Source organism: Fundulus heteroclitus, chromosome 20, assembly GCF_011125445.2.
Source record: "Fundulus heteroclitus isolate FHET01 chromosome 20, MU-UCD_Fhet_4.1, whole genome shotgun sequence".
Classification (NCBI taxonomy): Eukaryota; Metazoa; Chordata; class Actinopteri; order Cyprinodontiformes; family Fundulidae; genus Fundulus; species Fundulus heteroclitus.
The window spans coordinates 39,364,680-39,377,077 of record NC_046380.1 but is presented as its reverse complement, the minus strand read 5'-3'; the positions used below and the strand labels follow the sequence as shown (position 1 = coordinate 39,377,077).

The 12,398-nt window shown below is 37.7% G+C and overlaps 1 protein-coding gene across 1 annotated transcript in view; it reads left to right on the top strand.

Moving 5' to 3' along the window:
- Nucleotides 1-12,398, top strand: part of cntn3b (contactin 3b) — a gene marked incomplete at its 3' end in the record, with an annotated part of 66,711 nt that overhangs the window by 19,660 nt on the left and 34,653 nt on the right. The window contains 1 exon segment of the mRNA XM_036151970.1: nt 1,417-1,552. Coding sequence (XP_036007863.1) covers nt 1,417-1,552 — 136 coding nt within the window.

The following is a 12,398-nucleotide window of genomic DNA, read 5'->3' as shown; positions in this document are numbered from 1 at the left end:
ATATTGCGGCACTGTGTGATTCTCCACCTGCTCTCAAGAGAACAGGAAGAACCTGTTGGCTTCTGTTGTTAGTGGATTGCAGCTGCCCTCTCTCCTCTCTTTCTTCAAAATAAAGCCAGTGCCATTGCAACAGATTTCTTTGAACCCAAATCCTTTTTTTTATTTATTTTTTTTGCTGCACCCCCATATAGAAAAAGGGTCAGAACTTTAAAAACCAAATCTAACAAACTCAGTTTGTATCCCAAAGCGGTCAAATCAATCACCCCTATCACTTGAAGACACCTTATAGACACAATGTAGTCCTGATTGCTGCTAAACTTTGTTTTGTGTATATTTAGTTTTATTTTTTATATTTACATACGTGTGATATTCCTACTGCCAAATTAGAGCTGCTAAGCACTTTTCACTGTGTTAAACAATGACAATAATTTTTATTCTATTGTATTTTAAAATAATCCTTTCTTACTGGCTTACTTTTGTTCCTGAATAGATGAGATAAAAGGGTTGTTTATGAGACTCAAGTCCCAGACCACAGGTCTTACTAAAGTCTCAAGCATTTTGGTCCAAGACTGAAGTCTTTGTTTTTTGTGACTTTAGTATAATTTATGTCACATACTTAAATTCCAGTCTCTGTGTCTATATTATATCAACATATTCACTCAGATGTTCTATTTGAAAAGAATTCATGCAGTACAAACAGAAGTACTGAACAGTAATGCAATGCAGGCTGACAAGGTTTTATATATAGGGTAACCATATTAGAATTTGAGATCTGAGTTAGTTGAGAAGGATGATTTAACAATATTTTAAAAATAAATTAAATTACATCTTTCAATCAATATTTTTTTGTCTTTATATAATAAGAGGCAGAAATATTGGTACCTGTTAAAGGTAGTGCTTGTTTTGAAGAGTTCAAAAAACACAGTTTTTGACAACATTTGTAACACTTAACAGGAATTACTTGGAGCTTCTTTAATTATTTAAATACCTAACGGTGGCCTGCACGTGTAATGAATTATGTTCAAATCTGATCATTCCTTCTGATTGTTTAACTGGGCGGCTTCACCTCTTACTCAGTGAGTGCATGTTGACATTAGCTTTTAATGCCTAGTAATGGTGAGAGGGATTTACTGGGCTCACTGCAAGATAAACAAGCAATGTACACAAGAAAAATGCAGCCTGAGGACAGCATCCCGTTGTATTCATTGCACGTCTCTGTAAAGAGCAACACTTTTTAGAGAGAGACAATATACTGTACATAGTATCCTGAAAAAGACCCTCAGACTGATGCTTTTGTTTTTCTGAAAGATTAACTTTTTGCTCTGACAGTGTGTATTCTTCAAACACTTTCTCCTTAAGGTCAAAGAGAAAGATTTTCTGGCTTGTGCGAGTAAAGATTTTCTCTTCTCTCCGCAGCCTGTACAGAGGATGTCATATTTCAAGGGCCAAGATGGAGGACAGAGCCAAGCGACCTCATTTTGCCGATCAACTCCCCGGACCACCAGGCAACTATCACATGTGAGGCAGAGGGGAGCCCCCTGCCGCAGTACAGGTACGATTCTGCCGCAAAGTCTCGACCTCTTGACGGGCACAACTGCGTCACATGGAGGGAACTCGGCTCCACGTTAATTGCTTCTTTGCTGCCTGGACGCTTCCTAGCTGCTGCGATGGAAATTTAAAGAGGGCACTGCTGGTTGATTGTTAAGGACTTCTTCAGAAAATATTTTCTGGTCATGTATACTGGAGAGAGAGATAAAATACAAACTTCAAAAAGGGAATGGCTTAATTGACTGCCAAGTTCAAATAAAAAAAAAAAAAGCTTATCTGTTTGGGGCTTGAGATGTGATGTGATGTCAGAGTCAACTGTGGTTGATGAATATACCCACAACTAAAGATGAGTGAGGTTATCTTTGATAATGAAAAGATTTAAACTGCTGCATGCAGTGATGATTTATAAATCGGTGGATGGCTTAAGAAATCATTAGATCCGAACAAGAAATCCCTGTGACTCATTTGGACCACAGATCCTTTGATATGGCTTTAGCTATTCTCTGGCGTTGCCAGAAGCTTGAATGAAAATGGCAGCTGTCTGTGATTTATTTATTTGATTTTTTTTTTTTTTTTTTTTTTTTCCGTGGATTGTGTTTCGGAGCTTGGTCAGCACCATGTAGATGCGCCGCAAGCAGGGCAGAGAGGCAGTAACCTTGTGAATGACATTCGGTTAAACGCTTACATTTCCTATAATGCGCCGGAGCTGAAAACATGGTTGAGGCGCAGCGGCGGGGGGGGAGTATCATTATACCTGTTGTGCAACCTGAGCCATCCCGCCGATAAAGGAGAAACTGTCACTTGCTTTATTTCACCCACAGCTTAATGGCTGCTGAAGCTCACTTGCGCTGTAGCAGAGGTCTTTTCTTTTGATGTTTTGAAAGGATAGTTGAGGATTCTCAAAATGATGCTCAGTTTAAAGATTATGAACAGTTCATATCATACCCGCAGTAGGAAACTCACTTGGAACCTATTCAGTATAAATCCAGAATATTTGGTCTCAGAAGCTGAAGTCCCAGATCGGCCAAAGAGAAGTTCATTTTAAAACAACTGTAACAGATTTTAGCTAAGATATTTGTGTGGCGAATTCAGTCAGTCTTAATATGTATCAAAAGTAAAAGTTGGCAATTGCTCTTAAAAGAATAAGGAAAGGAGACACCTACAATACAAACATTGAACAAAACTGCAGTTTTCTAAACAGTAGTAAAGCAAAGAGTATTTTGAGATGAAAGATCAAAATCAATCATTTGTCTGTGTGTCCTTATCTTGTTGGATGTCATCTGGCCTATCATTAAATAAAGAGAGAATATAAAATTTGTTAATGAACAGAACACCTGCTTTTATTAAAAAAAAAACTGTCTTTGTTTATAATCAAGCCAACCTTGGCAGCAAGTGAATAAGATATTGGAGGTTGCTTAAGCTTATTTTGTGCGGGGGAAAAAACAACAAAGTCATTTAATACGGTCGAGCTGACAGGCACACGTGGTCATTATCATGAAGCAACAGCTAATATGAACAGATTTCTACGAGCAATTAACAGCTGTGACATCCCTGTTTACAAAAATAAGCACATCTATTCACTGTACATATCACCTGTCAGAAAAACCTTCTATGCCTTAAAGTAAAGATTACTAATCACTTTTGCAACCTAAATTTTACTTGAGTGTTTAAGGTTTTAAGTCACCATCCACGCTCGAGTCTTGAGGATATCAAAGAGGTTTATAGAGATTTTATGCACCTTTAAATTATAAAAATTGTGCTTTAAAGGTGTTTCACCCCCTTATTGAGTTCTTCGTTGGTTTCAGAGCACAGATCAGATTTCTTTATCAGGTAATGATTGTCTTTTTCAAATAATTATTTCATTTTCAAATAATTATTTAGCTTATATTATTATTATTATTATTATTATTATTATTATTATTATTATTATTATTATTATTATTATTATTTCAGAATAGTAATAATCTAAGCTATCTGACCCAACCTGGCCCTATGTTAAAAGGTATTTAGCCCATCAACCTGATAACTGGTTGTGCCACCCTTAGCAGCAACAACTGACATCAAGAGTTTACGATAACTGGTAATGAGTCTTTAACATCACTACTGAGAAATTTGTCCGACAGAAAAGTTTTCATTCCAATCATTGGAGGGTTTTTGAATATGAACAGCAGTTTAGGGTCATATCTGAAATGGTCTCAATTTCAGACTATGGCTTGGCCAAACCAAAACATTTTTTTCATTCATTCAGAAGTTACCTTGCTGGTGGGCTTTGGATCATTATTCTGCTGCAACACCTTGCAGCAGAATAATGATCTGATTTAGGTTTAGGTCAGTTATTACATGACACAGAGCTTCTAAAAAGTTTCACTTTTGTCTCTGCAGTCCACAGAATATTTCCCCTAAGGTTTTGGGATCAAGATGTTTTCTGACAAATGTGAGATAGGCTTTTATGTTCTTTTTGGTCAGCATTGGTGGTGGCCTTGTAACTCTCCTGTGAAAGGCATTTCTGGCCAATCTCTTTTCTAAATTATTAACTCTGATTTTAACTGAGCCAAGCAGTCCTTTATTTTGTTATGGATCGTTTTGTGACCTTCATAGTTGAATCATGGATGTGGCCTGTTTTTGGTTGACCAACAGTTCCTGGGAGAGGTCTCTGCTGCTCCTGTTTTCTCCAGCCATGGATTATGTATCTCACATTGGCTCGATGATATCCCAAAGTTTTGGAGATGGCTTTGTAACCTATTCCACACGGATAGATGTCAATGAATATTTCTCTATTTTTGTCATTTTTCAGATTATGTATTGTTTTTTGAGACCTTTAACCCTCAGAGATGTTCTGTTTAACTAAATTTTATCTGAAGGTCAGGCAATATTTAGGTCAGGGTTTGGCATGTGAAAATGAGCTCAGCATTCTAAAAAAAATTGTTTAACCACAGTGATTCATGTATCAACAGAGGAGGGAAATTTTTTTCTGTTTGGTAGCTTTTTTCCTCTAACACATGAAATAAAATGAACTACCGTAGTCAAGCATTTCTGGTCATAGTAAATGTCTGAAATAGAAGTTGTATAAATTGGTGAAGTGAATGCCATTTTTCTGATATGTACAATGCTTTGCTTGACTGTCAAAATAGTTACACTGACCTGCAACCATTTCCATGTTCCATTTTTAGTAGATGTTTCACACAGCAGGTGTAATGCCGCTTCGTACTTTCATTTTCCCTATCTAATCTACCCAGTCATCAGTTTCTGTGTAAATAACTTCACAATGTAAACACCAGAATGACTCATAAAAAGTGTTTATATGAGCCTTTATAGAGATTTGTAAATAAGAGTTATTTTGAGATGGTAGAAGTCCAATTTTATGTGGGTCCTTCTCAAAGTAGCCAATGGCTTCAGCTTGTGCAGGGTGCTTGCTCTTTTTCCAAATCAAAATTCCAGACTTTTTCAAAACTGATATTTTTTTTCCCAAGACCTTAACTTTATGTACTTGTATACTTGTGTGCCTACTGCCTACTTCATTGGTTAAGATTGTACAAACTGTTTATTAGAAATGTTAGTTTTTATAGGCTGGTATTCAATGAACAAATGCATTATTCACAGTAAATTATGCTTTTACTGATGAAAATGTTTCAAAACATGAAAATCACAAGTACATGAATTTTACATCAAACAAGTGTTTGATTCCATTAGGCTAATACAGTACGTGACCAGTTAGTAAAATTATTGTTTTATAGCTTACCTTCCTATTTCTCATTTCACAATGCCTTTGAGCATACTGTAAAATTCTACCATACATTTTTTCCCCATACTTTATTAAGACTTTCACACATAATTGAAGACTTTTCAAGGTCTGGTAAACAGTGTTTCAAAATTCCATACTTATTAAGACTTTCAAGACTTGCGCAAGCACCCTGTTGTGGAACTGAATCTGGATTTATACTAAATGAAGAAGGGCAAGAAAGATAAATATTGCTAATAAAATACCAAGCAATTATAACCTTTGAAAACAATCTCAGGTCAAAAATCCTGAACTACCCCTTTAATACAGTAAGTGGTTTTGTTGTCAGGATGATCTGTGGCCTCTCTTCCAGCAAGCGGACCTGTGACGTAACGCTACACGAGCAAACACAAACAGATTATCACTGTTAGAGCGAATTGTCACATGAAAGCTGCTCCAATCAATATTTCATATGAACAACAGATCAAATGACATCACGTAATAAGAAATGGATCGCGTTCTGTGACATACGCAAAGAGATTTATCACCAGCGTTCCAAATCCCATTAGCTTCCCAGAGTGAATTGGTTGCTTCGATGGTGTTATTTTAGTTTATATTCAGTCTTCACCGTTGTCAACGCGGTGTCAAACAACAGACTGCAACTCAATTCACTTGACAGCAACAACTATCACCAGCTGTCATAAATAACCTGTGATTTCCTCACCTGTCACCAGCTGCGGAGAGGTTAGCAACGAGCTAGAAGGGTGGAGCATCTAGCAGCTAATGTGCTGTCTCTATTTGTCAGCAGTAGGTGGAGAACAAAACAAAGGAGGGTTAACCTAGGAACATGTTCGTCGGGTCACAGAGAACAGATTCCCAATGAGTGCATAATCCTGTGTGTCTCCTGGGAGTAGTTTGCAGAGAAACTAGAGAACATGTGATTTTAAAGCTCCTGTTGGTCACTGATTTTCCATTTTCTTCACCGCGCTCGCCTTCAGTTTGTGGCCCTGCACAAAAACAACACCCATAACTCAGATTGGCAGTTTTCTTCTAGGTCAGTAGCTCTAACGCTTGGAGTCACTGCCCTCAATTATGAATATGAATAGAATGTGAGACCAGCTTTAAAAAGGACAAATTGATGTTAAAGCCAGCAAGCTCTCGTCACTGTAGATTGACATTTTTGGTAATGCTTTTAAAGACACTCTTTTTTTCTTTTTTTTTGTCCGTGATTTAACTTTAAGGAATGAGTCTTTTTTGTCCCTTATTTTGGTTGCATCACTTTTTTTTGACACTGATTGCCCTTGATGTGTTTCCCTTTAGGCAAGGAGAGGACTTCTTTACTCTCTTTTTTTTTGCTCAGATACAAAAATAGAAAGCACCAAATTTGATGCAATCTATTTTACTGACGATGAAATTAAAAGTTCATATTGTCCTAAACATGCTTAAAGAAAGGCTTTGAGGAAGTGGTAATACAGTTACTAGCAATGGTGTGAAAAGACTATGAAAAAAAGTGTTGTTCATGGTAGGGAGGAGATTGCACATTTAAATGTGATTTAAGATAAATATCAACAACAGTTTCCATATTTGTTGTTTTAGTGTTACTTTTGCAAAAAGTTAGTCTTTACAGGTCGCATAGGCAATTACAATATTTCAATGAGGAAAAGAAAAGTACACTAATTATGAGAAACATTGGCTTTAAAATCAAAGACTATAAGAATATACAACCAATCAGGCAGTACAGGACTAAACACATATGTTTGAGACTATTTCAGCACCACAATTTTTAAGCATTGATTTACAGAATGGAGAAAAAGACTGCAACCAGAAGCAAACATGTTTGAACTCCAAAAAAAAAGTACTAAAAAAAGATTTTGGACATCAATAAATTAAGAAGGTGTTTTTTATTTTTATTTTTTTATCTTCTGCTGTCCATAAGGCCCCATCATTTTTAGAGGAATAAAATCTATATCTATATCTATATAGATATAGATATATATATGTATATGTGTTTATTTATGCATGTTCTCCCTGTGCATGTGTGGGTTCTCTCCGGGTACTCCGGCTTCCTCCCACTGTCCAAAAAACACAACTGTTAGGTAAATTGGCCTCTCTAAATTCTCTTTAGGTGTGAGTGTGTGTGAGAATGGTTGTTTGTCCTGTTTGTCTCTGTGTTGCCCTGCGACAGACTGCCGACCTGTCCAGGGTGTACCCCGCCTCTCACCCAGTGACATCTGGAGATAGGCACCAGCACCTGTCGCGACCCCATAACGGATAGACGTGTTAGAAAATGGATGGCTGGATAGACATTTTTATTTATTGAAGCTATTCAATACAGGAATAAAAAAAACGTCCATATCATACAGGTCTACTGACAGCTGAATTTGTAAACAGTAGTGTCATCAGTGGATTGACAGTTGGTAGAGTTTAGGACACAGGCCATCAATTTATAATATGAAATTGATCTAATTCTCAAATGATGCCCCTTTTTGCACCGGCTCCATTTGACTCAGTTCTACACGGCTCCCGCCGCTTTGCAAGCATTTTGCTTACAGTTTTTTCAGCACTGGTGTGTTTTTTTTTCTTTTTCTGATGGGCAGCTATTCTATGGATCTCATCCAAAGAACACTGTTAAATCAGCGCAGTACAAATAAATAAAAATATTTTCACCACGGTCAAAAGTCTGCAGTTTTGCACTCTTTATGTCATCATTCTCACCATGGGTTAGTCAAAAACTTCCTCATAAGGCAAACTTAGGAGCAGACCAGACAGTCTCATCTTGCCTTCTGCCTGAGCACGAGCCCCCCCTTTTTTAAATTCTTTACCATTTCTCTCTCATAGGTTAAAGTGTTAAAGACACACTGTAATGCTTAACAGCAGAGAGCACAACACTGACAGCTGGAGTTGGGGCTTAAAGCCACCTTCTGGCCACACCGGGTCTGTTAAAAACCAACAGGAGAGGAGTAAAGTAGAGCCTGGCTGAGTGGAGCAGAGTGGGTGAAGCAGAGCTGGATTAAAAGGGGCTTAAATGCCTGGCTAAGAAATTCACACCACTTGCATTCAGGTCTTTTTGACCTGATGTCCTTAAATAATATCTATTGCAACCAGTTGTCATTTCCAAAGCCATGTAGGGGACATAGCAAACGTTGAAGAAGGTTCTCTGGTGAGCTCTGATAAGCTCTGATGAGAAGAGACCCAATTGGAATATTTAGAATATGTCGGCTAACCCTGCATTTTACTCTGATTACAGCACCTGCACAACATGGTTGTGGTAGCATCATGCTTTTTAGCAGGAACAAGGAAACTGGTCCAAGCTGTTGGGACGGTGGATTATGCTAAACCCAGAAGAAAACTGTAAGAAAATGTGTTAAACATTGCAAAAGACCTGAAATCGGAGTTGATGTTCACCCTTCAGCAGGGTATAAATATTCTAGACCTGCAGCCAGAACTACAATGGAATATTTTAGATCAAAACCTTTTCGTGTCTGACAATGGCTTATTCAGGGTCCAGACCTGAGTCCAATTGATAATCTGTAGCAGGATTTGAAATATTAAATTCATGAAAACTCCCCATCCAGTCTGACATATAAGAATTAGGGTCCATTTCCAGTTTCTCACACAAAATCCAAAGTAAATATAATGACATTTGTGGTTGTAACAAAGCAGAATGTGTAAATGTTCAAGTGTGATGAATACTTTTGCGAGGCGCTGTAATATGTGAATCACTTTCATTTTGTGCTGGTGTGTCTTCTTCATTGTCATTACACCAAATTCTATTTCCAGATATGAAAAAGTATAAATACAAACATCTGATACAAAGAATAGTCCCTCTTATGTTGCCGTAAGCCAATGAATGTACCATTTTAGGTATCTTAGAAAGATCAAGGAATTGTTTTTTTTATGTTATTTGACTATCACCTGATAAAAAATAATAGTTATCTCTACAAAGTTACAAACACACCAAATCAATAGAAATTTATTCAAATTCCAGTCATCTTGTTCCAGTATACTTAGATTCAAATCAAATTGGAGCCTGTTTAATTCCATCCAAAAGTAAAAGGACACAATCAGATTATTGAGATCATAAACTGACAATTATTTTAACAACATTCCACTGTAAGATCATCACATTTTATTGCCTCTAAAGTAGAAATTTGGTCACAACGTCAAACAATGACCAACTTATGCCTTTGTGTCCTCTTCTGTACTCTGCTTATCTGTTAAATAAAAAAAGAAAGTTTGTAGGTCAGAATTAACATATTTCCATCCATTCATGTATGGGGGGAAGGTTTTAGTTGCCTTAAATCTAATTGAAACTACTGCATGTCTGACATAGACCTAATAAATCTGCAACACCATGTGTAACAGTAGAATCTCTGTTTAAACAAACTTCTAAAACCTGTAAATCCTAAAGTACAATGTACTCTTGATAACAGCCAAAAGAAAAATAAAGTGATGCTTTTGATGCCATCTACAATCTGTGTGAGAGAAGACAACAATGCTTTAGTCCGTCTGTGAATTTGTGTTGCAAAACATCACAATAATCCTTGACCTGCATCTCCCAGTTTGAGCGTGGCTATTACCGCTGAGGGTGTACATGTTTAATATTGATTCTTTTATTTAAAGTTGGCCTGTGCAATTTCCTGAAGAGGTGGAGGAGTGCTGCAGGGACTATTTGAGCAGGACTAAACGCTGCATTTGTTGGCGACTATTTCAGCAGCAAATTAATTCACATTTAAGTATTTACAGCATGGTGCTGGGCGATCAATCGATGCAATCTAAAACTTTGAATCCAATGTTACAGTCACACATTTCAATGTATTTAAGTTGGGTTTTATGTGATAGACCAACACAAAGTAGTATATAATTATGAAGTGAAAGGAAAAGAATATATAGTTTCACTGAAGAGTGGCATGTGTTTATATTCATCCCCTGAGCCTACACCTACAAGTCTTTTGGGTTGGTTTTACCGCATCTAGACATTGAAATAGTTGCTCAACTCCAGCTCAGTCCGATTGGTTTGTAAACAGCAATTTTCAAGTCTGATTGTCAATTTGCTTTAGGTTGGAATAGGGCTGGCTAAAAAATAAAACATCTGATTTTATTATACCAAATCAAATTAATTCGATTTTTTTCCCCCTCCTTTTCATTCCACAAAAAGAAATTGAATAAATTATTTTTAAAACTTGCTTTTATGTCAAGCCTTTCGACTGAGAGTTGTCCTGAAGTCAAAGTGCAACTAAATACAAGCTGTGAAACATGCTTGTAAAACAAGATGCCGTCGTAAACAATGAAAATATAACAACACGTTTGCTGCTGGCAGTATCACACAATGCGCTAATAACAGGCTTCACTTCACTTGTGTAACTTCAATCTAACTTAAAGAAAATAAGTAAATTAAAGTGCCTCGTATTATGGTAAAAAAAAAAAAACTTTGCTTTAACACATGAAGTATAGCTCTGACTGTATGTTTAGGGTTGTTGTAATATTGGAAGGGGAACTTATGCTTCTCTGTAAGTTTAGGTCAATAACAGCGGGGTGTATGCCGTTTAGTGCAGCGAGGAATGTCCAGACCTCTAAATTGGAGAAAGTAAACAACCTCTCCAAAGACGCAAGTCTCAGCGCAAGAGAGCCAGCTCCTCAGGGCAAGACTCTGCTGTCCACCTACACCTCAGTGATAAAGGACACTAATTTAAGGACCCGTATGTTTGTGTTCTGGACAGAGAGGGTATATTGTTTGAGAGAGGAGTGAAGCTTACATCAAACTAGAACACCTAACTCTAAACAGAAGAGGAAGCCTCAGATTTCAAAACATCTATTCCAATGTTAAACTAGATGCCAAGCCTGTATCAAAGCCACTCACACCTTGTATGTAACCAAACATTTCTAAGCCAGCCAGGCTTAGACCGGAACCAGCAACATCCTTTTTAAAGGCATAATATAAATCTAGATGTGCTGAATGGGACAACCCAAACACCTTAAATGGTCAGAACATCTCCCTCCCTAGCTTTGAGTTGACAAAGCTCTTCGATGAAGAGCAGCATCTTTTAAGCTACATGAAATGAAGTCAAGTTGTTGTTTCATAATCTTTTTTTATTATCATTGCTTAACCCATGGTATATGTGTATCCGGGTGAAGGGAAAGAATACACATATATTCTATGCATTTCAGATTTGTATTTGTAAACAGATTTGAAATGCATTCCAATTCGTTTACTTCACAAATATGTACTGCTTGTCATGGGTTTGACTCCAGAGACCTTTTTCTGCATGAGTTCCCCCTCCCCAAATTGATTCCACAATCAATGCAATCAGAACAATCAGAAGTTAAAATAAATGATGTCAATGTTTGTGGTTGTAACCTGAAAAAAATTGAAAAGTTCAAAGGATGTGAATACTCACCAGTTACTGTATACAATCATCTTCGCTAATATTACTCTTATTTTAGGTATCTGTGGCAGTAGCTGTTATTGGGGGAGGGTCAATCCAGGAGAAGATGTCACACAGTTTGTTCACATGCTCAGAATTTACACATAGTGGGGGAAAAAATCATCTTAAAAGCCCCAGCTGAGCAGAAGCCAATACAATCTGGCATCCTGGAGTTACCAGGAATACCTAAAGAACAGGATAAGGATGACGGAGACTAAAAATGAATGGTCTACTCCTTAGCGACAAAAATGTGATGTGGCAGTGATGCAGAGGCGTTATTGTAACCAGCTGCTAAGCAAGAGTGAAATTCATCACAGTTCATTTAAATATTGCGGTACAGTCACGCTGCAGACATGACAAAATGATCCTAATCACAATGCTTTCGACTCGCTTGTTGGCTTTGTCCCACTGAACTTGTTCCATCTCCGCGCTCCACCTTCCCCCTCACCCACTCGGTGACGGCACGAACACGCCGGACGGGAAAACCCTGACAGTTCTTCATTTGACAAATAGTCCACCGCAGCGCCGGAGCACACTCCGGGGCTCGGTGCGCTGCTTTATGAATACACCTGTCACTGTGTTTACTATGAATCTGCTGTAACACAGGATCAAGGGCACGGCGGTGATTGGAAAGTGGGGGATAAAAAAAAGGGCTCTGCCTGGTGTCTGCTATCACGTAGTGTGACTTCAGGCAGACGCAAGGTTTC